Raw genomic sequence first — 27,163 nt, forward strand, 5'->3', positions numbered from 1 at the left:
ATGGTAAGGACTATATGTCGAAGAGTAGGCAATATTTCCAGTGGATTAAAAGAATGAAACCGTTCTGAAATTTTCAGTGCTTACATTTCAAAAAACTCAATGAATACCTCAGTCTATTCTCAACTAGTAATGGAATTTGAAATCTTGTGGATGAAAATCTTCTAATCGTTAACCACAAACTCTGACTGTTTTTGTGGATCAACATTGTTTTATAGAGAAATTGAATTCACGATCGTTTCTAAAACCGCTCATGCAACCTTGTGTTGTGTTTTTTTTTTAAATAGTGTGGGAGAACGAAAATAATATCGCAATAAATCGCCACATTATACAGGAATAATAAAACTATAACACGTGTTGAATCCATGATAAGACGAGTTCTATTCTGAACGAGTTGGTTCGGTTGTTTTGTTTACGTCAAGTGGAGTTTTTGCGAATTTAGATTTATGTACTGCTAGTTTCACGTCTGATATTGGTTGCGGAGGACACATTTCAGACGGAATCCAATAAAAAATTCCACTGATTACGAATCTTATCGAAAGTAAACATCGTTTAAGGCCAGGAGGTACTTAGATAAATAGTGCGAAAAATTCAAGATCACTCTGAATGAATAAATAAACATGTCTGGGAGAAGAAAACATCGAATGGCCTCTGCATATCGAACGATACTTGTCGAGTTTCGAAAAGAGATAAATTATAACAGTAATCGAATGATTCTCAGAATCTGAAACCCGAAAGACAAATAAAGTAGTTAAAGTATTAAAGTTTCGTTAAAAAAAGTTAATAACTAAGCAGAGCCCAGCTGATGATATATCCGATTCAAATATTCATATTGTTTTCTTAACAGAAGCAACTGCTCTCGAGAGAAAATCATTGAATTAGTAAAAATTGGAGTAAAATTATAGCCATTCTGTTCGCTCGAAAAAATAGCGTGTCGATATAATTATTAAGCATCGATTAACTGGAAATTGAAGGTTGGAAGTAGGAAGGATATTCAACATACTGACGTCAATGGAGAACAGTTTTTTCGTTGATAGCACCAAACGAGAAGTCAAACCAGTGAACAATGAGTAATTTAAAGCCAAGTCTATATATTATGAGAAATGTTTGGATGTTGTTGAATTTATGGTGGAAGAAAACGCGGTTTTGTTGACTGTAACGTCCCATTAGCGAATAAGATTTTTCTAAACGCCTCCTTTGTGTACCCAGTAAAATTTGATTACACTCTCGGTTAGAATTAAGCGTTCAATTGGTGTCATGTCGTTTCATTCATTAGTACTCTCGAATATTAATGTGTTTGACTTTGTCAAACAATCTTCTCGTTTGTTTGAAGTATATTATCTCGTTTGGATGTTATTTCAATAAAAAAAAACAAATACGAAACTGGTTAATGCATATTTCGCTTGTGATGATTTAAATTCGAAGAAGAAGAAGAAGAGATTAGGTCCTCGATACCTTCCATCTATGATTCCCCCATTATTCTCCAAAAGTACCGCTAAGCTGATTTTGCCAGCCGGTTTCAATGTGCCAGAGGCGTGCTGGCAACCATGAGTCTTCAATTTGGTGAATGGAAAAAAAACTAGTTTGGACAACCTTTCGTTTTTGCATTCAATATTATGTTTACCTGTTGACTTCTAGTTTATATCGTGCGTCGTAAAAAAATTTATTACCGTTCATTATTTGTTGGATGGCTTTTGTTAGATTTTTTTCAGTATAATACCATGAAATTTCCGCGGAAGTTTTAATTGAGTGAATATGATGCTCATCATCTTATAGTCAAACCAGCGGGAACAACAGATTAAGGAGATTCATTTCATTCATTGCGAATTTTATTTCTTCATTAATTTATCTCAATATAACGTGTGATCCAATGAAGATAGGCCCTATTGAATCGTATCAAATTTTGACGGCATGTGCCATCGAAAACTGTTGGAAACTCGCCACAGTGCGGAATCTGGCAAGGTGAAACAAGTGGGAGACCGGCTATGAGCATGTAAAACTCCAATAAATATCGGGTTATTTATCAACTATTTTCCACTCGAAAATATTATGTAAATCTGTACGCAGACAGAAAATTTCCCCGATGCGTAAAAAATAGATCGGCGTTCCTCTCAAGGATAATCCCACCCAAACTGAGCTGTCAGATTGTCGCTATGTGTACAGTGCGTCTATTTAAAACTGGTCGGACAATTGATTTTCTGAAATCCCTTTGGTTTTCCAATTTCTCCTTACATACCCCTTGTGGCAATTGTCAGTGGATAATAATTGAAGATTAAATTCGATCGTATTTTACAAAATTAAGTTGTTGTGTATCCTGGTGTTTTTGTTGGGACTTTCTGAATGTTTTGGTCCCAAATGGTGGTACATATTTTCAGGTGTTTGATCTCTGAACCGAACTTGTTGATTGCTTTTGAGCTGAAGTGCCCGGAAACGTATTGCTGAACTTTAGACTTGTACTTTTAACCAATGGCGAGTACTTAGTAAAATTAGATGCTAGATTCCGTTAAGCAACATTCTTACTTCGTAGTTATTTGTGGTAATGGAAGATCATGATGTGTTATAATTCAACGTAGGTTGTTAATATTTTCAACGATCTCAGTTCGATTCGAGAAAGCCAAACAGTTGACGATTCTATCGCGTTTAGATCTACGATAATTTTTCTGGAAGATGAATTACCCTAAAGATGACCTTCGACAAATTTCCAAAAAGTTGGGTTCAGTTAAAACTTCCTCAAGATCGAATGGTTGTGCCGAAATGGATGAAGTTCTCAGGTTTTATACAAGAAGAGTTACTCTTTCAGAATATGTATCACATTTAGATCTACGATAATTTTCCTGGAAGATAAATCACTCTAAAGATGACCTTCAAAAAATCCCAAAAAGTTGGGTTCAGTTAGAACTTCCTCAAGACCAAACGGTTGTGCCGACATGGATGAAGTTCTCAAATTTATGACCAGAAGAGTTGCTCTTTCAGAATATGTATTACGTTTAGATTTCCGATAATTATCCTGGAAGATTAATTCCTCGAAAGATGACTCGAAAAATTTCCAAAAAAGTGGGTTCAGTTAAAACTTCCTCAAGACCAAACGGTTGTGCCGACATGGATGAAGTTCTCAAATTTATGACCAGAAGAGTTGCTCTTTCAGAATATGTATCACGTTTAGATTTCCGATAATTATCCTGGAAGATTAATTCCTCGAAAGATGACTCGAAAAATTTCCAAAAAAGTGGGTTCAGTTAAAACTTCCTCAAGACCAAACGGTTGTGCCGACATGGATGAAGTTCTCAAATTTATGACCAGAAGAGTTGCTCTTTCAGAATATGTATCACGTTTAGATTTCTGATAATTATCCTAGAAGATTAATTCCTCGAAAGATGACTCGAAAAATTTCCGAAAAAGTGGGTTCAGTTAAAACTTCCTCAAAACCAAACGGTTGTGCCGACATGGATGAAGTTCTCAAATTTATGACCAGAAGAGTTGCTCTTTCAGAATATGTATCACGTTTAGATTTCTGATGATTATCCTAGAAGATTAATTCCTCGAAAGATGACTCGAAAAATTTCCGAAAAAGTGGGTTCAGTTAAAACTTCCTCAAAACCAAACGGTTGTGCCGACATGGATGAAATTCTCAAATTTATGACCAGAAGAGTTGCTCTTTCAGAATATGTATCACGTTTAGATTTCCGATAATTATCCTGGAAGATTAATTCCTCGAAAGATGACTCGAAAAATTTCCAAAAAAGTGGGTTCAGTTAAAACTTCCTCAAGACCAAACGGTTGTGCCGACATGGATGAAGTTCTCAAATTTATGACCAGAAGAGTTGCTCTTTCAGAATATGTATCACGTTTAGATTTCCGATAATTATCCTGGAAGATTAATTCCTCGAAAGATGACTCGAAAAATTTCCAAAAAAGTGGGTTCAGTTAAAACTTCCTCAAGACCAAACGGTTGTGCCGACATGGATGAAGTTCTCAAATTTATGACCAGAAGAGTTGCTCTTTCAGAATATGTATCACGTTTAGATTTCCGATAATTATCCTGGAAGATTAATTCCTCGAAAGATGACTCGAAAAATTTCCAAAAAAGTGGGTTCAGTTAAAACTTCCTCAAGACCAAACGGTTGTGCCGACATGGATGAAGTTCTCAAATTTATGACCAGAAGAGTTGCTCTTTCAGAATATGTATCACGTTTAGATTTCTGATAATTATCCTAGAAGATTAATTCCTCGAAAGATGACTCGAAAAATTTCCGAAAAAGTGGGTTCAGTTAAAACTTCCTCAACACCAAACGGTTGTGCCGACATGGATGAAATTCTCAAATTTATGACCAGAAGAGTTGCTCTTTCAGAATATGTATCACGTTTAGATTTCCGATAATTATCCTGGAAGATTAATTCCTCGAAAGATGACTCGAAAAATTTCCAAAAAAGTGGGTTCAGTTAAAACTTCCTCAAGACCAAACGGTTGTGCCGACATGGATGAAGTTCTCAAATTTATGACCAGAAGAGTTGCTCTTTTAGAATATGTATCACGTTTAGATTTCCGATAATTATCCTGGAAGATTAATTCCTCGAAAGATGACTCTCGAAAAATTTCCAAAAAAGTGGGTTCAGTTAAAACTTCCTCAAGACCAAACGGTTGTGCCGACATGGATGAAGTTCTCAAATTTATGACCAGAAGAGTTGCTCTTTTAGAATATGTATCACGTTTAGATTTCCGATAATTATCCTGGAAGATTAATTCCTCGAAAGATGACTCTCGAAAAATTTCCAAAAAAGTGGGTTCAGTTAAAACTTCCTCAAGACCGAATGGTTGTGCCGACATGGATGAAGTTCTCAGATTTATGACTAGAAGAGTTGCTCTCTCACAATATGTATAATGTTTAGATCTAAGATAATTTTCCTGGAAGATAAATCATTCTACCCTTCAAAAAATTCCCAAATTTTTTAGTAAACAGTGTTAGACATAGGAAAGTTCGGTATGGAAATATAGGTTTTCGAACACTCTGAATCTATTGCGAGCAATGCCGAAAGCCTATCTCTCTTCGAAAAGGAATTTTTGAAAATTTGCAGTTTTATGTAACAAGATATCTGCAACTTTCTCGCATTTCAAACGCCAATCTATCCCGATCATATCTTGATGTAATTAGCTGCGAACCTCCGAGCAAAATTTTCGTACGATGCTTCTCCATAACCATGCTCTTCTCCATCTACTTTCAGTGGTACATCAACATCCTCATGAATTATTGAACAACTAATTGATGACGAAAAAAACATCGCGTTCTCGGTTAGTCGACAATACCTCATCTGATGGATTACTATATATGAAGATTCCAGATGCGTTTTAATTAGACGCTGTCTAATAAATAATGCATAGAATTCGGCCGTTCAGTCAAGGTCGCTCCTGCTTATCCATTGTGGCGATTTCGTCGATTTTCAGAAGGCCCCACAAATATTTACACCTGTCGTTGGTTTGTGGAGCGATTCATATCTCCGGCGAAATTTCGAAAAGTTTGCTATCGTATAACGGACTGTATGATTGATGGGATGTTGTAAGCTCGGCTCATAGACAAGTTGTCTGGACGCGAACCAAATCGTTCATTGTCCGATAAACAGGGTGAGTCTTTGACTCGTAAAAATATTTGAGGTCAAAAGGAACACTTTTTTCCTTTACCATTTTTTCCGACTCGGCTCGGTTTGAAAGATACAGGCTGTTGAAAAACCATAAAAAATTACTTTTAGATCTATCTCACCAACGGTTTTATCGAATGAAATGAATTTCCGAATATAGTTTTTCATTTATTTGAATCCACCCCTAATTTCTCCGTCCGTTCGAGGATTCCTCCTGGCTTTGTTTACATTTGACACGAATTCGGTACAGGGATAGGTCGCATCGATCGATATCCTGACACGTGGCGAGCGTAAAAGCCAAGGCCGTCCTTGTTGTTGCCCATTCAGGAAGACAAGGCGAATCCTTGATAGCGCAACTTCTCTATCTTCCTTCACGCACGCAGAAGCTGCTGTCCAAATTATGCGATGTGATGGCTTTGCTGGGGTCGAAAATCCCTTTGTTCGAAAAAAAAAACCAAATCTCTTTCAGAGGACCTACATCTCGAATCCTTGTCTGTGTTTGTGCAGTACAGGGTGGTACAAACGAAAAGAAAAGAAGTCTCATAAATATACGACTGCAAACGATTCATTTTCGAGATACAGGGTGTTAAAGTTAGAATTTATTTCAACTTGTTCTCCTATAGAATCTACACTTCACAAGATATCCAACTCAGATTAAAATTGTTAGTTCACACCATGTGACATGCCAATTTCGATAACAAATATACAGGGTGATATTGTTCTGGAAAACAGTCCCCTGTCTCTCGATATCAGTGGATTTCTTCACTTTAGAAGATCGTCAAATAGGTACATTACTTCGGTGGGCCATCTGAGGTCAATTTTTGTAAGAGGAGTTGTTTATTTACACAGAAAAACATCTAATCAACTTCGAAAGTAGATCTTGTTCCTTACACGTCCTTTCATTTTTCTTTTTCATTAGAAATCCTGACTAACGGATGTTACGCCAATGGTAGACAGGGTTGGATCCAGGAGTGACGAGCTTGATGAAATGTATAACGTTCCTCACCAATTATTACGTTGCTATATACACGAAAATAACCCTGTAACGTCGTTTCAACGGAAATGGACCAAAAATAACCGATTTTCCAAGAAAACGCCCGACCTCTAAACGGGATAAGAATCTTTTTGTATTTCGGATACCGGGATATCGCTCGGAATTTTGCGCGTCATCGGAATTTGACAAAAGTACACAATACGGACGTGTAAAGATGAAACACAAGCAGCTGCTTTCGTTTGCGACGTCACAGATCGGCTTTAACACTCGCGAACTGTGATTAAGGTGCTGTTGACAGATACTCACGTGTTAATATTAGATTTCCCGAATTGTCGGACACCATGCGGTACGTGGAAAATTTTCTCGAAATTGTCTCTCTGGGATTTCTTACTGGAACAGTGTCCACGCCAAAAATTGGAGAGTTTTCCAGAGAAGTAAAAGAAGATTGATGCTTGTGGCAGGGAAATCCCAAAGAAAAAGTATAGAGGTAGATTTTAGATCTTAAAATCAGCAGCAATATTTGAAGCTTTTTTTTTTCAAACCGAGAGTCATCTCTGCCGTTCAGTGGAGCCTATCTGAAGATTGTACTTATCAGAGTCAATCAAATAATCAGGTTACCGTGGCGTACTACGACATCCTGCAGTATTATCCGGAAGTAGAAGGTTATTGTCCGTTGCTGCTGTTTTATACATCAATGGTTTTCTCACGAAAGTCCCTTGATCTAGCGGAAGTCAATCAGCTCTTGATCGGACTGGTCTATTGCACTTCAAAGAGCGTTGAAAAGACAACTTGGAAATGAACATAGTTCCAGAAATCTCTATGAGTTTAATACACAAAAATAGGTTTTCGAAGATCTGGATCTATTGGAAGGGCTGAATTTCACTTCAGTTCTCTCCAGTGGATGATATGTCCCCTCTACTCAATAGATCGCAGTTTTTGTCGAGGTTTTTGTCAAATCACAGTTGAACGTCAAAGTCGTTAACTTCAGATGAATATTTAGAAATCTTTTGTAGATTCCCATCTAATCCTCATGATTGACCGATCGTAAAAAATCACATCAACCCATTTACTGATACGATCAAACTCTCGATAACATCCTATGCTATCTAAGGCAAATGGCATTTTTATTGACCGTATATTGATTATCGATATCGTAATGCTCTTTTGAATCGCTCTCAACCCGTATGCTTGGAAGCTGAAATTTTTACGACCTGGATTGATTAGTTGATTCCCAGGTCAGAGGTTATGTGTCCTGCCAAATGGATATTTCATAGGAAGTACCCAGCTTCTCAGCTAGCTCTTCGCAACGTAAAATTCAGACCCATACTTCAAATACCATTAAGGAAATCATCCACCAAACTATCTCAAATGGTGAGATTTTTGGAATTAACTCAGATGAAGATTTCTGCGGTTATAGTTAGTCGTTTTGTGAGTTTGTTAAGAGTAATTTTCAATTCCGATTTTATCTGCAACCTTCACCGTTGGTCCTTGAGAATATGCTTAAATATACAGCACCCAGGATCGTTTATTTCATTATTGATATTGATAAACACAATCGATGGCGGAAATACAGGAAAAATTGGTTTACGATATCCATGACTGGAATATTAACTATATCGCAGGTTGTTTTGAATGTTGACAGCTAAGGTTTCATTGTTTATGATTTCGTGATGATGTTGTGTTCGAACGACAACTCAAAAACGCGAGAGAAGATCATTTCATTTAGTACACATGGATTTGTTTGAAATTTTGGGCTTCAATTCATTCTTGGTTTCGAACCTGCATAGAAAAGAAATGGATCCACTTCGATAATCCAATTACTTGAAATTTGACGATCTGGACAGTGATATTCCCAGATTTAAGCACCTGACAGTTCTGGCTAAATGTTCTTTTTCAATTGACGAATTACGGAAAAAATGATTGACGCCAGTTTTCCTCAAATGTTAATTTAAAGCTCTTTAGACTCCCCCCATAATCGAACCTCCATAAATAGAATCTTGCAGTTGAAAATTCGCCACGGTTGACTGTTTCAGTGAAATCCGTGAAAATCGTTAATTTGCTAATAAATCATCCAGTAAAAAAAATTAATTTTACATACGGTCGAACAGCTTTGTAAATAGGCGTAACCAATGGAGTTGATGAAAATGTACACACGGTTTGGTACACGTGGAAGTGCCAATGCATGGAAAGGGCAAAGCAGCTTTGCGAATTATTTTTGTTCCTATATCGAACACTTAGTATGGGCGAAATACTGTGGTATGCAAGTGGTTGAGTATTCGCCATTGTCATATAATAAGTTCTAGAAGGATGAGAGTAGGTAGTCGATCTATTGAATCCATGACATCATTACATGCTAACGAACTTTGAATTGGTTCGGAATCGTAAAGATAAATTTCGATTGTTTATGTTATGCTTTTATATTTTGTTGGCAATATAACACCGCATGAGTAATCTCGAGTTGCATTTTTGATAATGTTCTAAACTATGAAGTCATCCATCCAGTAGGCGTTCTGAAAAGTTGCTACATTGAGGATGCACTTCACCCACAAAGCCGTTTGTATTTTGTCCTATTTTTGTCAGTCGTTTTGGTCCAGAAAAAGTTTATTTCATCCTGTTTCATGATTCATTAGATGGTATTTATGGAATCTCATTAGTCTTGCCACTCAAGCCTTCACAAAGTGATTTTACAAGATATTTGCAACATAAATATTCCTGTAGAGTTAGGACAAGCTCGTGGTCAGATAGAGCTCCGTAAAATTGCCTTTCAGGTGCCATCTCTAGAGGGCTGTATCTAAGCAGGGGATGCTCAAAAAAAATTTATATGAAAAACCACATTTTTTTTGACAAAGCATCGCCCCTTAAATTTATATATTCATTTGCACCCTGTATAAATCGTAACGTGAAGTAGAACATCCAAGGTGATTATAGAATTGCTGAGTCCTAGAAATTCATGGATGTAAACACTCTCATTTGTCCATGAGCTGAAAATTACGCATTCTACATTCATAACAATAATTTTGTAGGTTACAATGTAATTCGTCTCATTGACTTAGGATCATTTGAAAAGATAAAAAGAAATACATCGTGAACGAGTAAAAATTCTGATATATCCATAGATTAAATTTATGATTTTCCCGAGTGGGTTAACTAATTTTTTTCCATTCTTCTTGAATCTTGTAACGAAAATTTATTGATTTCGTTAGAGAATAACTCAGTTATTGGTGGACGATATCGTGAATTTTTCAGCAGGAATTCCTAAAAAATGTGAGGTCAACTCAAAGACCAGTTGGTTTTACCTTTACGTCTTCCGAAAGGCCCCAAAAAAGCGCTGGATTTTCCGACTATGTTGTCTTCGATATACTTGATCAGCTTGCTCACATCCTCGCTTTTTTTCGGGCTGTTCTGGGTGGTGGGGCTGATCTTCAATTTGGAATTTTTCAACGGATAATCGTCCGGATACAGAGAGTACAGTTTCCTATTACCGTACGATTTTCGAATTGTAGTGGTCGACGTCATTTTTCACTCATGGTACACGCACGGGGAAAATGGAGAAAATATCAGCTGTGGCTCGAGTCGCCCAGAGGCATCAAGTCCGGAGTGTCGGAAGGCCGCCGCGCGTATATTGCAATGTTTTACGCACAAACTCCGCGATTCACCTGCACACACACTCTCACACACACCGTTTTGTTTTTCTTCGCTACCAGTTCCCTATTCGCTGAAAGAGCGGTAGTGTTTGTGAGCTTTTCGCGGAGCGCACACTTGTCTCCTGCTGAACTCGATCCTGCGCGATTTTGCGCGCAACGCCTGCTGCGAGAATGGAAGTACAATAGGAGTGTCCCCGTCCTGCGGATCGATAGGCAGAGTGTGCTGCGACCGATCCTGGCCGATAGGCAACCAAAGAAATCGGTGGCAGGACTATTGGTGAATGGGCAAGTTGCAGGATGTCCGCAAGGAAGGATAAGCTCAATTCCTGCGTTCAACACAAGGATTGAACGATTTCTGATGTGCCACTGTCGAGAAACAAAAAGTATACAGGGTATGGCCTGGATTTCTTTGGTAGTTAACTGCTTGAGTTGTAGCAGGATGCCTTGACGATGTTTAGAAACCATATTTTCAAGGTAGCTCCAAAAAGAAGTCGCAGATACTAAAATCAGGTTAGCGTGCTGGCCACCCCACTTCCTCTCTGAGAAGCAGGAACATCTGTCTCAAAACAGCTCATGAATTTCGAGCTAGGTGGGCTATAGCTGTAGCTGGGACCAGATGACGCCTGTTCTACGAGGATGTATTGATATCTAGTTAGCCTAGACCAGTTCAATACCAACAATAACTCATTAGAAGTATCAGTGTGAAGTTTGAGATCAAAAAAGTAAACCAGAGTTACGGAATAAGTCAAAAGAAAGAAGATGTCCACCGAAATTGTGAAAATCGAAAAATTGGAGTATCGAGCCATCATCAAGTACCTGTATTTAAAAGGGTTACGAGGTAAGCAGATTTACGAAGATATGCTTAATACCCTTGGTGATCAATGTCCTTCGTATGCGACCGTGAAAAATTATTGGACTGTAAGCTTCAAAAGAGGTCAATTTTCCATTGAAGATGATGACCGATCGAGAAGGCCAGTTTCTGTGTCAGTCCCCCAAAGAAACGATGCAGTTCATGACATTATTTTATCAGACCGTCGAATTGGGCTAAAACGGATATCTGAAGCACTGAATATTTCATACGAACGCGTTCATCATATTGTTCACGTCAATTTGGACATGAGAAAAATTGCTGCAAAATGGATCCCCAAATGTTCGAATGTTGACCAAAAGCGTACAAGGGTAGAAGCATCGCGTTCGATCTGTGCTCGATTTGAAAACGATGTAGACTTCTTAAACCGAATTGTTACTATGGATAAGATTTGGCTACATTTCTACGATCCAGAAACAGAGCAACAATCGATGGAATGGCGACAATCTGGTTCTTCAAGACCTTTCGTGTTCAAAAATCTGCTGGAAGAGTTCTTGCTTCAGTTTTTTGGGATTGCCATGGAGTAATCATGATTGATTTTTTGGATAAGGGTAGAACAATAACCAGAGATTACGCTTCGACATCACTGACCACTCTACGGGAAAAAACTTAAAGAGAAAAGACGCGGAAAGCTATCCAAAGGTGTTTTGTTTTTCCAGGACAACGCCCCTACACACAAATTTCATGTTGCCATGCAAAAAATTCGTGATTTAGGGGTTGAATTTCTAGAACACCCCCCTTATTCACCAGATTTGGCTCCATCCGACTATCATCTCTTTCCTCAACTGAAAAAAAGTTTAAAAGGTCGTAAATTTTCTTCCAACGAGGAGGTAATGAAAGCTGTGGAGGTCTGGTTTGCAGAGCAAGAAGAAGTCCCTAAGGTACGCAAAGAGCCCCTCCCCCCCACAGCCTACATCACATCTATATAGGAGAAGCGTATGGTGGAATTTGAAAGAGGGAAAAACAAAAAATACATTCATAGTGTAATTAGATGGACTTTCCTATTTTTTAACCTAAAACGACGCTTTTCATTGAGATCATTTTCCACGCTTCTAACCACAGAACCATTCCACTGCACGGAAACCAAAGAGGAATAATTAATCTTTGATAGAAACACTATGCTTCTAAGCACCGCAAGAAAAAATTTGAAAAGTTATTTCTCAGTGAGTACATAGTGAAGTACATAAAGTGTTCAGCAAAGAGGAAGAGGTTAATATTTGTTCTGTGACATAAACTAACCACACTTTCAGTTGTCACAAATCAAACATTTGAAACCAGAGACTAGCCCTATTTGAGACCGAATTTAGGCCTCCAAGATGTTTAAAAAGTACGTATCAACTGAACTAACTCCAGTTCCGAATATCATGAACGAATTTCCTATAATATTCCAGATTCGATGAAAAGGAAAGCGTGTCCGGCATGCTACAGCTCAAATCTTCTGTCCAAAAGGGGATCAGATCTAAGTTGGTGGAGTGCTACAAGGATCTCGAAGATTACATTGATGTTATTCTGCCCAAAAAAGACTCATTACGTATAGTAAAATGGTAGATTTAAGGGATAACATCTCGTTATAATATTCTGTACCTGTCTTTTTTTAGCCACGACCATATAGAAATTATTATTAATTCTGCCGGAGAGCTATTATTCTTCAGGCATCGAGAAGGGCAGTGGATGCCCACATTGAAACTCTACCATAAATGTATGATTGTTCACTTATGAAATCTGTGCCTTTAAACGTTCTGCTATTTTTAGTTCCATTTTTTTTACCGATGCAACAGGTTGATAAGGGTGCAATTAAGTTCGTTCTCAGTGGGGCCAATATAATGTGTCCTGGTTTGACATCTCCAGGTGCGAAGATGACTGAAGTTCCCAAAGATACTGTTGTGGTATGAAAATTGGCGATTTTATAAATTTCAAAATGTGGAAGTTATTTTATGTTGTAGGCAATTATGGCAGAAGGCAAAGAACATGCTTTAGCAATTGGAAAGACTACTTTATCAACAGAAGACATGTAAGTTTCTTGATCTAAATACAGAGGGTTTATTGAGAAAATTATCATCCTATTTTTTTTAGAGCAAAAGTTAATAAAGGAATAGGGGTTGAAAACTGCCATTACCTGAATGATGGACTTTGGCAAATGAAACCGATTAAGTAATCTATTTTGTATAAATAAACGTATTCATAAATGATGGCTTCATTCTTAACAGCATCTTTTGGTCGGTATTCGATAATTTTCCTTTACCAATCATTTTTTCACATCCCTTCACTCCCTATCGAAATGAATCCTCAGAAAATTTAAATATCTCTAAAATTTGAACCTGTTCGCCATTGTCAACAGATTTAAAGAATTGTTTTATTTGTTTGCTTTCAACAAGATCTTGGGATGGGGGTAGTTGAAAAAGAAACTTTTAACACCTAACGATGCTTAGTACAATTTACAAGAACTTGTTGTTAGGGGAAAAAGAATGATGAGAAACTTTCTCAAATGCATATTGTCGGAAATCAAAATTAACCAGGGTATTGAAAACTTGATTTATTTAATAAACCAAAATTTATGAGAACAAAATAAGTATGTATAATGAAGGTACATAAAATTCATATATGTATTGGTTAAATGATTCTGAACTAAAAACGAAAATTTTAATAATAATGTAAAATAAATAATTGATATGAACGAGTTCTCGCGGCTTTCAAAACCGAAAATTAAATTCAATGAAAATTTTTCATGAATGTATACATGTAAAATGTGATGAAATTTCTCGAAAAATCTCAACACCTTGTATGAATTGCCGAAAATGTCCTCAATATAAAAAAAAACCAATAAAATTTCAGAATTCAAACTATTTGCTCTGAAATTTTATTTTTAATGGAAAAATCAGGTTTACCGAAATAATTCAATTGAATATTTTTCGAGGATTGTATGTTGTGAAGGAATAATTGCTGTTTGTTTTCTATATTCTTCTCATTGTAACTCTTTTGGCTCAAAAATTTATATGGTGAAATCTGAATTCTAATCAGAAATGAAATGCACAACTGATGCGAAAATTCAGTTATATTAAGAAAATACAGTCTTTCATATATAATAAATCAGTACAATAGATGAAATTTGGACATCTGAGAATCAGTTTTCAAATTACACCATGTAAATAAGAATAGAGAACCTACAGAGGAAATTGCAGAACCAAAAAAGCAATTATTGCTATTACCACAAAAAAATAATGTAGGTATGCTATATAAATATTATACTAAATATTCCAATATTTTACAATTTACATTTCGTAGTCGTAATTAATAACTATTTTATTTACATTTCTTCTTAAGAGATTTTAATAAAAAAATATCTTCTTAATGTGTTAATAGTCTTAACAATCTTTCTTCAAATAATCAATTTACGATTTTAACAATACCAATTAAACAATATATAACAGAAACAAATGTCTAAATATGGTTAACTTGTACAAGTGTTTCAAAAGAGGGAAAACCCCAGGAGCCTTTTTTCAATATGTTCAAAATCACAGCTTATACAATTCAATGATCTAAAAATTAGCGAAAAGTGAACATTAATATATTTTTAAACAGTAAATAGATTCATTTATTAAAATATGTAAGATCGGGTAACTTCAATTTCGCGAACTGAACCGTTCAAAAACTCTTTCATTTTGATTTGTGTGGTCAGAGGAAGTGATATTAAAAAATTCCATTTTCCAATAACTTCTGAAATTTCTTTGGAGTCAATTTATTAATTTAATAAATTGATGAGTCCGGTAGAAAAGATAATATAAATACTAAGGATTTTTTTCAGACAATAACAATTCATAAACTGTGAAATATTTTCTACACAAATTAACCATGATTTAATGTGGATGCGTATCCCCCCCAATCCTATCCTCCCACATCATAACCTCCAAAAGTGGGTTTTATATTTTCAGTCTTGAAATTATCATAGCGTCCAACAATAATATGAAATTTTTAATTGGGCCAAAATCCATATACTATAAAAATTTCCTATTCTCTTATTTCCATTTCAAATATCCCGGGAATAACATCCGAGGCGCCTTTCCCATAAAAACGTAATATATTTGATATATATTTGAACACATCTCGATTTATGCAAACTAAGCATAATTTAAGACGAAAAAAATGTCGCGTCAATATTTTTCATTGTACGATAATTCAATCAATAATTGAATGAATGAATACCGCACCATTAGTCACAAAGTAAATAATTTCATCTTTCATAGATAACCACAGCCTCCTTTTGTAAAAAAAATCTGCTTCGATGAAGCAAAAATTGTTCATGATCAAGAACTAAACGTTAATTCATTCTCCAAGAAAATAGTAGTGTATCAAATACAACTTGCGAGTTAAGCTCCTGGAGTTAACCTCCAAGAACCCCATTGACAAGTTGAAGTTAGGCACTTGACAGGTGACAGCGGAATCCATCATGATTTCGGCTTCGGCGTGATCAATAGAACCGGGCTGGGCGGCCTCGAAGGTTTCCTAATGGTCTGTGGTATAACTGTGAGAGATTTGGGTATCCTAGGCATGTTCAGCAACGCCTTGTTCTCGTGAAACTTGGATTCTAGATTCTCGACCTGCTGATCCAGCTTTTCCAGTATATTCTCGCAGGAAGTGTCTTGCTCTTGTTTCGGTTCGATTTTCAGTCCTTTAGTGATAACTATACCTTTATTGCTTTTTAATAAGGACGCCCCGATGGACATGATCTGGGTATTTCTCTTCGGTGTATCCGATTGGCGTTTCTGTTTCATCTCGAAGCTTCTCTTGATGGCGCACATTTTCTTGTAGTCTTCTAGGGTGATATGGAATGGTTTTCCTCCAGATATGACTTGAACTAATCCGGACTTTTTCTCGGTCGGTTTGGCGGGATCGATGGGGATCAGCGTGGGTCTCCAATTTTTGGTTATGGGGAACTTAATCTTTTGAGATTGCGGCTGTTTGGTCAACGGAGCGATCGGCCTGTTTGTACCGGGTAGCAAGGAGATCAACCCAGGCGGCGGCGGAGGTTTGGTCTTGGTAATTGTGATCGGTAACAGCGGGTTGTTAAGTTGGGTTATCGTAACTGGCGGGGGACGTACGCTCGTAACTGTCACATTCGGAGTTGTCATAACTGGAAGTCCAGGCACTGCAGTTTGTATCTGAACCTCCTTGTTACTCGTTATGATCCCACTGGAACTCTTATGCATCGGGGTCGACGAATTCAACTCTACAATGTTGAATGATCTCGAAGCACCAGTAGGTATATTATCGTAAGCTCTCAATCTGTTCTGAACGCACTCACTGTAATTGACGGACTGTTGGCTAGCGTTAGGTTTAAGCTCCAAGTCTCCGTTCCTGAAATACTTCTCGAGCAAAATCAGATGCCTCAGGAAACTGCTGGGGTTGCCGTAAGGTTTCTGAAGCTCCTGCCACAAGTGTTTGGTGGCGTTGTCGTACTGTATGGTCATGTTGCATTTTTCCCAACCTTCAGTCGTCCTTTCTTTAACGTTGTTGAAGTCAATGTGTCCCTGCAGTCCCAACTCTTCTTCGCCGGGAAACAACTGTCTCACCGACAGATACGGGTTGGAGCCCAACCTTTGAACCGTCAAGTCGCTGCTTGGATTCTTAACAGTGACGTCTATGGAGTTCCTCATCGGTTCTAAACCGAGAATTTTCTTTGGTTGGTCCCCTTTGTTGTTCTTCTCCTTGTCCGATTCGTTCTCTTCGCATTCCATCGCGATGGATGGTATGAGGTTGTGGTAGTCGACTAGGTATTCCGATGCGGAGTCTGAGCCAGAATTGGCGCTACCGTTCTGCTCTTTGTTCGTCTTGGACGCGTTTCTCTCTACCGGGGATCCCGGTTTTGATTCGTCCTCCGTCAGGTTCTTCGATAGTTTACGTTTCTTTTTGTTCGGTTCCTTTTCGACCTTTTCCCTGGTGGGCGCTATGATGGGCTCTTCGGCGGCCGCTTTGTCCATCGGTACTATATTGTTGAAATGCAATAACCTGGAAATGAAGTATTACGATAAAATTTGAATATTCCCAAGAGTAGAAGTTTACGATTCAAAATTAGCTGGATCTACCATGAAAATCTACCAAAACAACCTCGAAAGACGAAAACGAAAAGGCATTGGTCATTTTCAACAGGGAATCCCCAATCGAAAGTTAAGCCTATGCCTGTGCAGTTCTCGGGTCATTATCGGTCATCATCGGCGTTAGTCGTGTAACATGAAGTTAGCCGAACCTCGTAAATTCTATGGTTTTATCCAATGACGTGAGAAATTTCGAATTTTTTTGTTCAAATAATCCGTTTGTTGTTTTTTTCAAAGAGTCAGTCGACTATACTGAAAGCGAAACTACTTTGTACTGGATAATTTTCTAACTAAATCTGCAACATTCCACTCAGAATTTCGAACATAACCTTTCCACAAATATTTTGACGTTAATTTGACAGCCTACGATGTTTTCGTCAAATGACCCGTTTCATAGAAAAATGCGTAGAAACAATATCAGATGCATCACCCAATATTTGGATAAAACGATAAAAAAACGTATTCTCACCTCTTCTTGTACTCCAGGAAGAAGTTCGTGGAATTTTCAGGCCTATCTTCTGGATTTTTCAAAATGACGGTAGCAAAGCACCTACATAATTTGCACACAACCGGTTTATCGCCCAGTTTTAGCGGTATCTGTTCTTCTTGTAAGGCGTTGTTGAGATCTTCAACTTCTGGTCCGAGGTAATGTATATGGTTCTTTGCCAGTCGTCTTTTGCACATGGAACAAACCATCAGGTGCTCTAAAGCCGTGTAGTGTTCCTGGCATATCGGTATTGAATGAAGACCAAGATTGTTCAGATCGATGTTGACCTAAAAAAGAATTCCACGTACAGAATTCAAATACATGAACTGCAGTTATCGTATACAGAATGAGTAAAAAGTAACACAGTGTAGTGGGCAGTTATATAAATCAATCAAGAATAGAAGTTGAGTGGTATTTACTTCTCATCTCTCAAGAATAACATTATGATTGCAAGGTTTCCACTTTGGGCCATAAATTCTCAACTCACCGTTTGCATAACTTGTTGTCTCATCTTGATTATCCATTTTCTGCGCAGAATATTCGCGGAAACATTTTTGCATCCGAGGACGTGGCAGTGGTTCTTCTTGGGACCGGGCGCTATCATGGGGCCCCTCTTTACAGATTTGTTCGTGTACGAAGGGGTGTTCGCCCTTCTGTCGATATGTCTATAGCAAGCGTCGCAAAGGCAGGAGTCTTTGGTCAAATTTTTCTCGACTAGAACAAAATCAATCGTTAGCGAAACGTCACAGTGGGATTCGCAGCCAACATACGCGCTAGAATTTTTTCCTGTCTCTCTAAAGTCTTGATCTGAGCTATGTGGCAAGGGGTGTCGAATAGACCGAACTTTCCATAACAGAAGGAACATTCATCTTTGCACAAACGTTCCGGGTGGATACTGAAAGAACTGGCCTTTTCTGGAATGACTAAGGCTTTAACTGGTCCCTCTTGGTTTGGAGCCTCTCCGTCTGTGGTGTGCTCACTGCTGCCATCTGTTCAATTGATTACTGTTAGATGTAAAGTTCAACATTCGGAAAGCTGTACATGGCCTTCTTGTGATAATTTATAACTCATGTTGAATTAAGGAAAAAATTGTTAGTAAAAGAGTGAAAATAATTTATTAAAATTTAATATTTTTCAAGAAAATGCAACGATAAAAATATAGCTTCCATCTTTCACAAATAAGAGATGATTCTGATGCATCTTCTTTGAAAAATATCGAATTATCAAGGAAGAAAAAAGTTTGCTCGTGTAGTGCGATTAAAAATAAAGTGCCAAGGAAAGAGAAGTAGAAAAACCCAAAACCAGATAATTACCCGGGTTAGATCTGTTAGAATAATGTATTTTTCTGTTCGCACCAGCTGAGTCAGATGATTGTCCACTGTTTTTCCATGAAGAGGAACCCTGCAAATATCAAGCTTTTAACCAAATGTAAAATCGGAATTGAATTCCAAAACTGTTCGTACTCGTCAGTTCTGGTGAAAGTATCCAAACTGTCGAGTTAAAAACGAAACAAGTTTTGAACGAGGAAAAATAAATAACCAAGAAGATATAGAAAGGAGGCGCAATTCAGTCCACAGCGTGTTGGAAGGGTGATGACGTATTGGGTGGCCAGATCAAGCCTAATTTACGATCTCCTATATTGCGCCTCCTTTGTCTTCTTGGGTGACCTTATGGACTAAAAGAAATCAAAGTAATTCCAATAATAAGTTTGTCTTACCTCTTTCATTATCTTGTAATCATCCTGGCTACCAGATGCCCCATCCCCATTTCTGCTCTTGTTTTTCTGAAGCGTCATCTTCAAAGGTTGATTTTTACCCTTTTTCTTGGTATCACGATTAAGCTTGATCACAGTCTTTAGAGTTCCAGTATAGGCGTCGGCTTTCGACGATGATGCTGGTTTTTCCTTTTCTCTCAACCTTGCTTCTTCAGCTGCTTTCAGACTACGCAGACCAAGGGCACTCAGCATGCTTTCCTTGATTGCCACATCTTCCTCTGTTTCCTGCACCAAATGATCTGCGACTTTGGAGGTGGATGGTTGACAACAAATCGGCTCCAACAGCGGAGGAGATTCTGCAGATGAAGGTCCAGCTATTGGTTCTTCGGGAATATTCATTGCGATTTGAGGGATTTCGGAAATCGCTTCAGGAATGGGAGGTATCATTTCTTGTTCGTTATTGATAGTTTGTGTTACCTCTTCTATCACTTCTTCCATTATTTGACTCTCAGTTAGTCCTGTTTCGTTCTCTATTATAATCGCGGACGTTGGGAATGCTTCTACGATTTCGTTGCTGGTTTTTGGTGTATCCTCACTTTGAACGATAATAGTTGGTTCGTCTTCGACTTGGACTGGATCACAAGCCGACTCTTCGACAATTTTAACACTGTCTTCCCAAGGAATATCTCCGTTTTGCATGACAACAGCGGTTGGGTTGATGGTTGCAGTGAATTCTTCAGTCCCCATCGTCTCCACGATTTTCGAGATTATTTCGCTCATCTTTTTTTGTTCAGATTCTTTTTCCTCGAGTACTACCGGAGAGAGTTCCTCTGTGGAAACCCTAACCGGTTCCTGTGCCTCTGTCGTCGATTTCTCATCCTCCAATTCAACTTTCTCGTTGAAATTCTGTTTCATAATATCCAGTATCAGTAGTTTTTCAGGCACTTTAGTGCTAGGACTGGGATAAATATCCTCATTGAGCATTGTTACGTGTTTTAGGTTCTCTGTATTCTTATTCTCTTGAATATTCGGGTCATCACATAAGTTAGAGTTTGAGTCGGTACAATACGTTTGATTTTCTAAGGAAAGGCTTCTTTTGATATTCGCTGGAAGTATGATACTACTTGTGTTATGATTATCTATTTGTTCTTTTTTTACTTCGACACTTTTAAGATCGACAACCGAGTCAGCACCGGAAAGGGATACTAAATCTGAGTAACTACTGTCGGAATCATATCCAGAGAGCTTTGGAATTTCGGCCATGCTCCCTTCAGAACAGAGCCTTCTTTTTTTCCTCCTATCATCTAAGCTGTGCTCAAGCTGTTCTTTCATTCTCCTCTGTTTGCCATTTCTGAGTAACCTTGCTGGTGGCCTAATGTTGTAAGGGTTCAAAACTCTGTTCTCCACACAACTTCTGACCTTTCTCTTACTTTTGGGAATATCCGAGAATGGTATCAATGGAGGAAAGTCATCAGTACATTGGTAATCGGTGCCCATGGGATATTTTTCAATGGTATGTCGTCGTTTTTGTGTTGGATATGTTTTTTTAACTTTAAGAACGTTCAAATCGAGCATGTCGATGACTTTTTGATCGCTTTGGCCTAAATTTGTTAACGCGTTTTCTATATTTTCTTTCTTTATTTCTTTCTGTAACAAGCACAGTTTTTGTTTCTTTGTCAATCTTTTTGGTTTGATGATGTCACTTCTGCTACTCTCGGACATGGAATCTGGTTCTTTCTTTATTTCATCTGGTCTTAGAGTGAAGCCGCTGACAACACCTTCTATTGTTTGTGTTACTGTATCTATTTCTTCGATTTTAGCAATACTTTTGTTTCTCCTCGAGTTTTTCACGGAATTAGCACTACTATCACTACAAATTTCTGGATCTTCAACCTCAGTTTTGATTCTTTTCGCAGCAGGATTTCTGACTATTCGTTTCTTTTTCGTTTTTTTCCCTAATTCTTCATCAACCGGAAATAGCGGTTCTAGGATATGCTGCACTTCGTCCAACTCCTTTTCCTCTTTTTTCTGAGCTACTTTTCCGTTTTTGAGCAACTTTTTAGCTTCAAGTACTTTGGCAGTATTAATCAGGGATTTTGTTATTTTTTGTTTGGCTTTTCTTGTAGCTTTTGACGTTATTTTTAACGATAATTTCTTTTGGTTTTTTTTCTTTTGTCCTTTGGTCAATTTCCTGACCAACGGCATTTTGGGATTTATTTTTGTTTTTTGGGGTGGTACTCTTTGGGGTTCTATTGGAGTATCATTCTTTAGTATTTGGTCGGGTGTGGAACGAAAATCTTTTGGGGATGGGGATGCTGTTTGCTGCCTTCTGCCTCCTGATACTTTTCTTTCTCTAGTTGCCATTTCATTTACAGACTTTTCCTCCTGTGTGAAGAAAGATTTCATTGTGAATAGTGATGATCCGTCATGTTGCAAACAACTACATACATACATATGAAATTTTTTTGAATAATAATATACTACTATTAATTTTCAATATATTTCGTCGACATACTTCTTAATCATACGGAACAAGTGAAGTTGATATGCGAAAGAAACCATTGTTAAAGTGAATACTACTATTCTTATCGTGTTGAATTGTCTTTGATTCATACGAGATCCGACAAAGCTCAGTTCAAAAGATATTTCTTGATTTCAGCCCTTAAAATCTTCATTTGGACGTCAAGACAGCTGACAGACAGATTATTTCCATTCTGCTTGGAATGTTGGTTGTTACAACGTATGGTAAAAATATGAATAGGGATTACGATGTCTGGATTCAAGAATATTTGAAAAGGTGAAGAACACTCACTTCGTGTTCCCCAAAGAATTTGGTTTATCTAATCAAATCACATATTCGAAAGCCTTTTATTGATCGAGGTGAGTAGGCACTAGTAACTCAATTTTTTAGTTGAAATCGATACAAGTTATTTTCAACTTTTTTGAGCCTCGAACTATTTGCAGAATAACCTCCTGTTAAACTGGCATATTTTATTTTTTCATATACTACTTACTGTAGTTGAGAATCAAACCATACGTGCAATCTCTTCAAATCGATTGTATTCGTAATAAAACGTTTGATAAAATCGAGGAATACATGTCTTTCGATTTGGCCAATTGTACGAATAGATAATGAGATGTATAACAGAGACCTTGTAAGCACAATAAAGTTTCTATACGATAAGAAAATTATATCAGAAATTATTCAGGTAGCCTGGTTGATGTTAAACGGATAAAGTTCACCTCTTTATCGATTGGTTGCCAGATTTTGTTCACGCATCCAAACGAAATCGTAAAAATCGTTCTCAAGAGAAAATAAATAACGTATACCAATAAAAGGTGTAATGAAGAATAGGATATCACATGAAATCAAGTAATTTTGGAAATATTTGAAAAAATACATGTTAACTGACTAACCATTTCACCAAGTCAAGCTATTGCTAGTGGTGCTGAAAGGATACCACTTCAAATAATCCTTCCACCAGAAAAGTAGCTGAAATTTCTTAAAAGTAACGAAATTTCTAATTTTGCCATTTCATCTTTTAGCGTAGAGCATCGACAATAAAATTTTTATAGCATACATTAGTATTTTCATTATTTCATCCCCTATTTTTAAAACATCATCTTATTTTGGGATGGCACAAACTTTCCGATGTATTGTAATGAATATAAGCTCATAATACACGTGAAAAACTCCTGAATATATTTTTCAGATATTGTCGATTCTCTGGATGAAACTATCGAAAAAGAAGTTTTATTTTATTCAGAAAGAATTTCGCAGAGGATTCGAACAAAACTTGGTAACGTGTACTCGAATTTCATCAACATTTTACAGGGGGGATGATTCTGATTCGATAAGGGTAAACTAGATTAGGAGAATAATAGATTTGGAATCGTAGGGCTTTGGCAATTTATTATGAATATGAAGGGGATGTATATGGGAATAGACTTATATTGGAGTATCACACGGAAATTACACATACATATCATGGAAAAAATTTCGTTAAACTTTTTCATGAAATTATTCAACAAAAAATTTGAAATTTGAAGAATTTACTGGAAAACAAGAAATATCTTTTCCTTCCAATGATTGTTCGAAAATAGCTCGATTTATCTTCGAAGAAAATAATTTGAAAAAATTAACCTCAAATTGGAAATACGAGAATAATTTTTTTTTCAACTTTTCATTATGCAGATTTTACCCCGAATTTCTCCCTTAAAAACTCTCCTTGAATGGCATTAAGCGATTTTTAAGTTATTGACTTTACCAATTTGAGTAATAGTGAAATCTCCATTTTCTGGAAAAATCTATAAGTACCTTCATTATTTCTTCAAATCTGAAATGCAAGCATGCCTAATCACTTTGGTCAAAAACATTCAGATAATCTGAATTTCGAATTTCTGGCACTCTCCTAGTTTTTGATTGCTTTATAATGATCAACCGTTCACTTGAGTCGAATACAAATACGTTTGTAGGTAAATAGGTACGAAGATTCATAGAATCCCAATGAAATAGGTTATTTCGATGTATGAAATTCATTTTCTTCTGTTTTTTGATTACCTTAGGCCTTTTTCTTCTTCTCAGATGAAAAATATGAATAATATGAAACTCTATAATAAATTAGCATATAAATTGCTTCCAGACCAAATTCGATTTCATCTGAACACGATTCACAAATAAATATGTTCAAAACCGTTGAAGGGGATGAAGTTACTTTAGAGTTTAGTTAGACGACGCTATTGCATCAATTTTCCCTCCAAACCAACGCTGCAGTCTGCACTGGAATTAAAGGTCATTCAAATCTCCCCTCCTAGTACTCCCCCTCATCATATGACTAAGTATTAAGTATTCGTACTGACACATCCTTCTTATCTGATTCAATCGTGACGTCAGTTTTTCGAAATTTCCGGAGTAGAAACGAACCCCCTCTGGGCAGGGAGAAACGAACCGAAAATCGGAGATTTGGAGTGAAAATTACCTCCAAAGCGCCCCCTACAAAAGCAGAAAACCTCCTGCTGAGTCCGGAGGACTGCAAAACGCGTACGAAAACATCACCAAAGTCTATCAATTCACAATAAGCCGATGTGTTCAGTTCCCAGAATGACAGACTCTCCCGAGTCGTTTTCAGGTTATAAAAATCATTGGATAAAATGAAAAATCCGAGGTAATGATCTTTGTCAGCGAAACTCCCAAGTACTAACTAACCGGAGGAACATGCAACACTGTACGGGACAACTAAAGTATCACTAAAACTATTTAAAACAAAGTAAATGACCTGATAGGGAATTTCCTCGATTTCGACCATTTTCAACAGCGAATAACTGATTTATTCGTAAACAAAACACTCCAAAACTACTATCTACGGTGAATATACGCCTAAACCTACCAAACACATGCGAAAATCGACGAAAGATCCCGGATGGGGGTTCAAATTAGCACCAAAAACAACAACAATTTCGAGGGTTTCTCTTACCTTCCCTGAATCGTGGTTTCACAACACCAACGCCACCTAGGCTGTTATGTGCGTCGTCTCTATTTCACCGAAAGCACGTATCCACAAACGAATCCGACCGACAACGCCCGAGCGCTGAACGACATGGCATGGTTGCGATTTACAAGCTACTAAATTTCATGAATTTCCTACCTAAGAAATCCAAATTCGTCCGGTTTTCTGGAAGATTCTCGTTCTATTCACTTTAATCTAACAGAATATGCAAAGAAGTTCGAAAATATCCAGATATTTAACGGAGATTCGGGTGTCTTCAACTCTCTTAGCGTAACACGTTTCATCAGTAAACTATTACAATTATTTTGGCTTGTCACGTTGATTAGAAGAGGATGTCTGTTCTTTCGCCAGGAATGCGTTAGTTCGTTGCTTCAACACCAGGATCGCTGCTTCGGTATCTTTTGTGTTACTCATTTTCCAGCTTGTGATTTACTTTATGGGATGGTCGAAGATGCATTTTGTCTTTCTCGTTTCAGGATTAGCTTCGAGGGTACAGAATAAAACAGGACGTTTCGGAATTTCGCCTTATTTCGATATGTTTGATAGCTGCTGTTGAGAAATTACAGTTTCATCCCCCTCATGAGTTAATGTCTTATGTCGGTTGAATGAATGAATGACGATAGAATGTCATTTCTTTCCGATACTAGAATAAATATTCAGAAAATTTAACATTTGATGTATTCACATGGATCATTCCTTGAATATACAATGAAGGTGGTTCAACACCGTATATGAAATTTTTCATCTCAATTATTAATTGTTGAGGGTGTATGAATTGAATACTAAAGGAAGGGTAGAATTACTCGTACTTTGGATGGAAGGTTATCAAAATTGGCATATAAATTGTTCAATAGGGCAATAAGAAAAATTTTAAGACCCTTCGATAGATTTTGTGTTATATCACCCCTTCTTTTGTTGTCTCTAAAAAAATTTCATTTGTTTTTTATATACAGAATTAGATATATGTGAGAGTGAGGGGCATATGTATATGGTATTCTTTTTCACGGTCTTCTCTTATTCAGACATTAAAAACATGTCATCAAAAAAATAATAACAGATACGCTGCCCATATGAATGAAGTGAAAAGAACAATTAGTTTCCCAGAATTTATTGATGACATTGAATACATCGTTTTCTCTGAAAAGAATGGGTTTGTTAATTCCTTGAATAAATAAATTTTACATTTCGAGTTTCCACAAAGCTCAGAAAAAACTGAAAGATCAAAATTTCATTAGTCGATCGATTTTTTTTTATGATTTCCATCAGAATTCTTATGTCAATCCTGATGAATTTCCATTGAGATTGTCGATTGATCGAATTAAACTTATATTTCGTCCAAAAAATATTTTTCAGCTGATTCACCCAGATTTTTTTTTCTTTTCTATCTGTATGTAGAAAACTGGAGTTGCTGTCCAATTTGGGATAACATAATTCGAATTCTTATGGCTGAGATATTTTTCTGAATTTTTCAACGAACAAATTCCCTAGGGAACTCGAGCAATTAAACTTCATGATACAGTTATGGAAACACATAAATCAACCTTGATTTTTTCCATAAATGTTACGTCGAGAAAGCTCAAGATAAGTCTTATGTAATATAGCACAATCACAAACACATTTTGCAATGCAAAACTCATTCTTGTTTGAACGTATTGATCAATAAATTCCCCATAGCGTTTTTCATTGTTATTTCGCTTTTGCTGGATAGGTATTGGTGATTTTTGGCAAAATTGAATAGAAATAAATAGTTTCAAAAAGAAGATTGATAATAACCCAGGAAGTCTGACAATAGATCTGTTTCTTCTACTATTTCTTGTTTCTTTTCTTCTTCCTTTTCTTTCAATTCAGCGAAATTGATAAACATGATGATACAATCATCATAAAAGGTCATCAAAACAAGTATTAATAGGATAATGACAGCTTAATCATTTTTGTAAAAGAAATATGAATCGATTTTGTCCAAATTAGGTACTTATTTAGTCATAATTAGGGGTAGTATGATGATAAATACCAAGAGATATCTTTAAGAGTTACCGATAACAGAATCGAGTAAGTTTTCAATGTGGCACACTGTATATAGTTTGAAAATAATCGTTATGTGCATCCCTTGCTGAAAATATTTCGATTGTATCCGTAAAACATTAAATTCTGTTAAAATTACCTCGTATAAAGTGGTAGCTGAAATAAAAATCAATAATGATTGATAAATATTTTGATCTGCATGGATGACTT

At 36.9% G+C, this 27,163-nt stretch overlaps 4 protein-coding genes across 11 annotated transcripts in view; 2 read left to right on the forward strand and 2 right to left on the reverse strand.

The window, feature by feature from the left end:
• The window catches only part of LOC123309062, a 33,658-nt gene extending 23,260 nt beyond the window's left edge, over positions 1-10,398 (reverse strand). The window contains exon 1 of the mRNA XM_044891907.1: positions 9,919-10,398. Within this exon, the coding sequence (XP_044747842.1) occupies positions 9,919-10,138 (220 nt within the window). The 5' untranslated portion in view covers positions 10,139-10,398. The remainder of the gene's footprint in view (positions 1-9,918) is intronic.
• Positions 10,399-12,309: 1,911 nt separating this feature from the next.
• On the forward strand, positions 12,310-13,321 carry LOC123309662 (malignant T-cell-amplified sequence 1 homolog). The gene is made up of 6 exons (XM_044892872.1): positions 12,310-12,461; positions 12,526-12,678; positions 12,733-12,833; positions 12,887-13,020; positions 13,078-13,145; positions 13,208-13,321. The coding sequence occupies exons 1-6, from the start codon at positions 12,451-12,453 to the stop codon at positions 13,287-13,289; spliced, it is 549 nt and encodes a 182-aa protein (XP_044748807.1). The 5' UTR covers positions 12,310-12,450; the 3' UTR covers positions 13,290-13,321.
• A 331-nt stretch (positions 13,322-13,652) lies between these two features.
• Positions 13,653-25,245, reverse strand: LOC123310514. 4 transcript variants are annotated; one of them, XM_044894012.1, is made up of 7 exons: positions 25,070-25,245; positions 19,428-21,809; positions 19,024-19,111; positions 18,481-18,699; positions 18,198-18,424; positions 17,693-17,997; positions 13,653-17,137 (listed from the first exon to the last, which is right to left on the reverse strand). In XM_044894012.1, the coding sequence occupies exons 2-7, from the start codon at positions 21,786-21,788 to the stop codon at positions 15,577-15,579; spliced, it is 4,761 nt and encodes a 1,586-aa protein (XP_044749947.1). In that variant the 5' UTR covers positions 21,789-21,809; positions 25,070-25,245; the 3' UTR covers positions 13,653-15,576. The 4 variants fall into 4 exon arrangements, with proteins under 4 accessions (XP_044749947.1, XP_044749946.1, XP_044749948.1 ...); XM_044894011.1 differs by having other exon boundaries at positions 24,899-25,245; XM_044894013.1 differs by lacking the exon at positions 25,070-25,245 and adding an exon at positions 24,812-24,910 and having other exon boundaries at positions 19,066-19,111.
• The window catches only part of LOC123310517, a 111,237-nt gene continuing 105,903 nt past the window's right edge, over positions 21,830-27,163 (forward strand). For all 5 annotated transcript variants that reach the window (XM_044894017.1, XM_044894016.1, XM_044894018.1 and 2 more), the window contains exon 1: positions 21,830-22,304. The gene's annotated coding sequence lies outside the window, so the exon portion shown is untranslated. The remainder of the gene's footprint in view (positions 22,305-27,163) is intronic.

The sequence above is a fragment of the Coccinella septempunctata genome, chromosome 3 (genome assembly GCF_907165205.1).
Source record: "Coccinella septempunctata chromosome 3, icCocSept1.1, whole genome shotgun sequence".
In the NCBI taxonomy this organism is placed as follows: Eukaryota; Metazoa; Arthropoda; class Insecta; order Coleoptera; family Coccinellidae; genus Coccinella; species Coccinella septempunctata.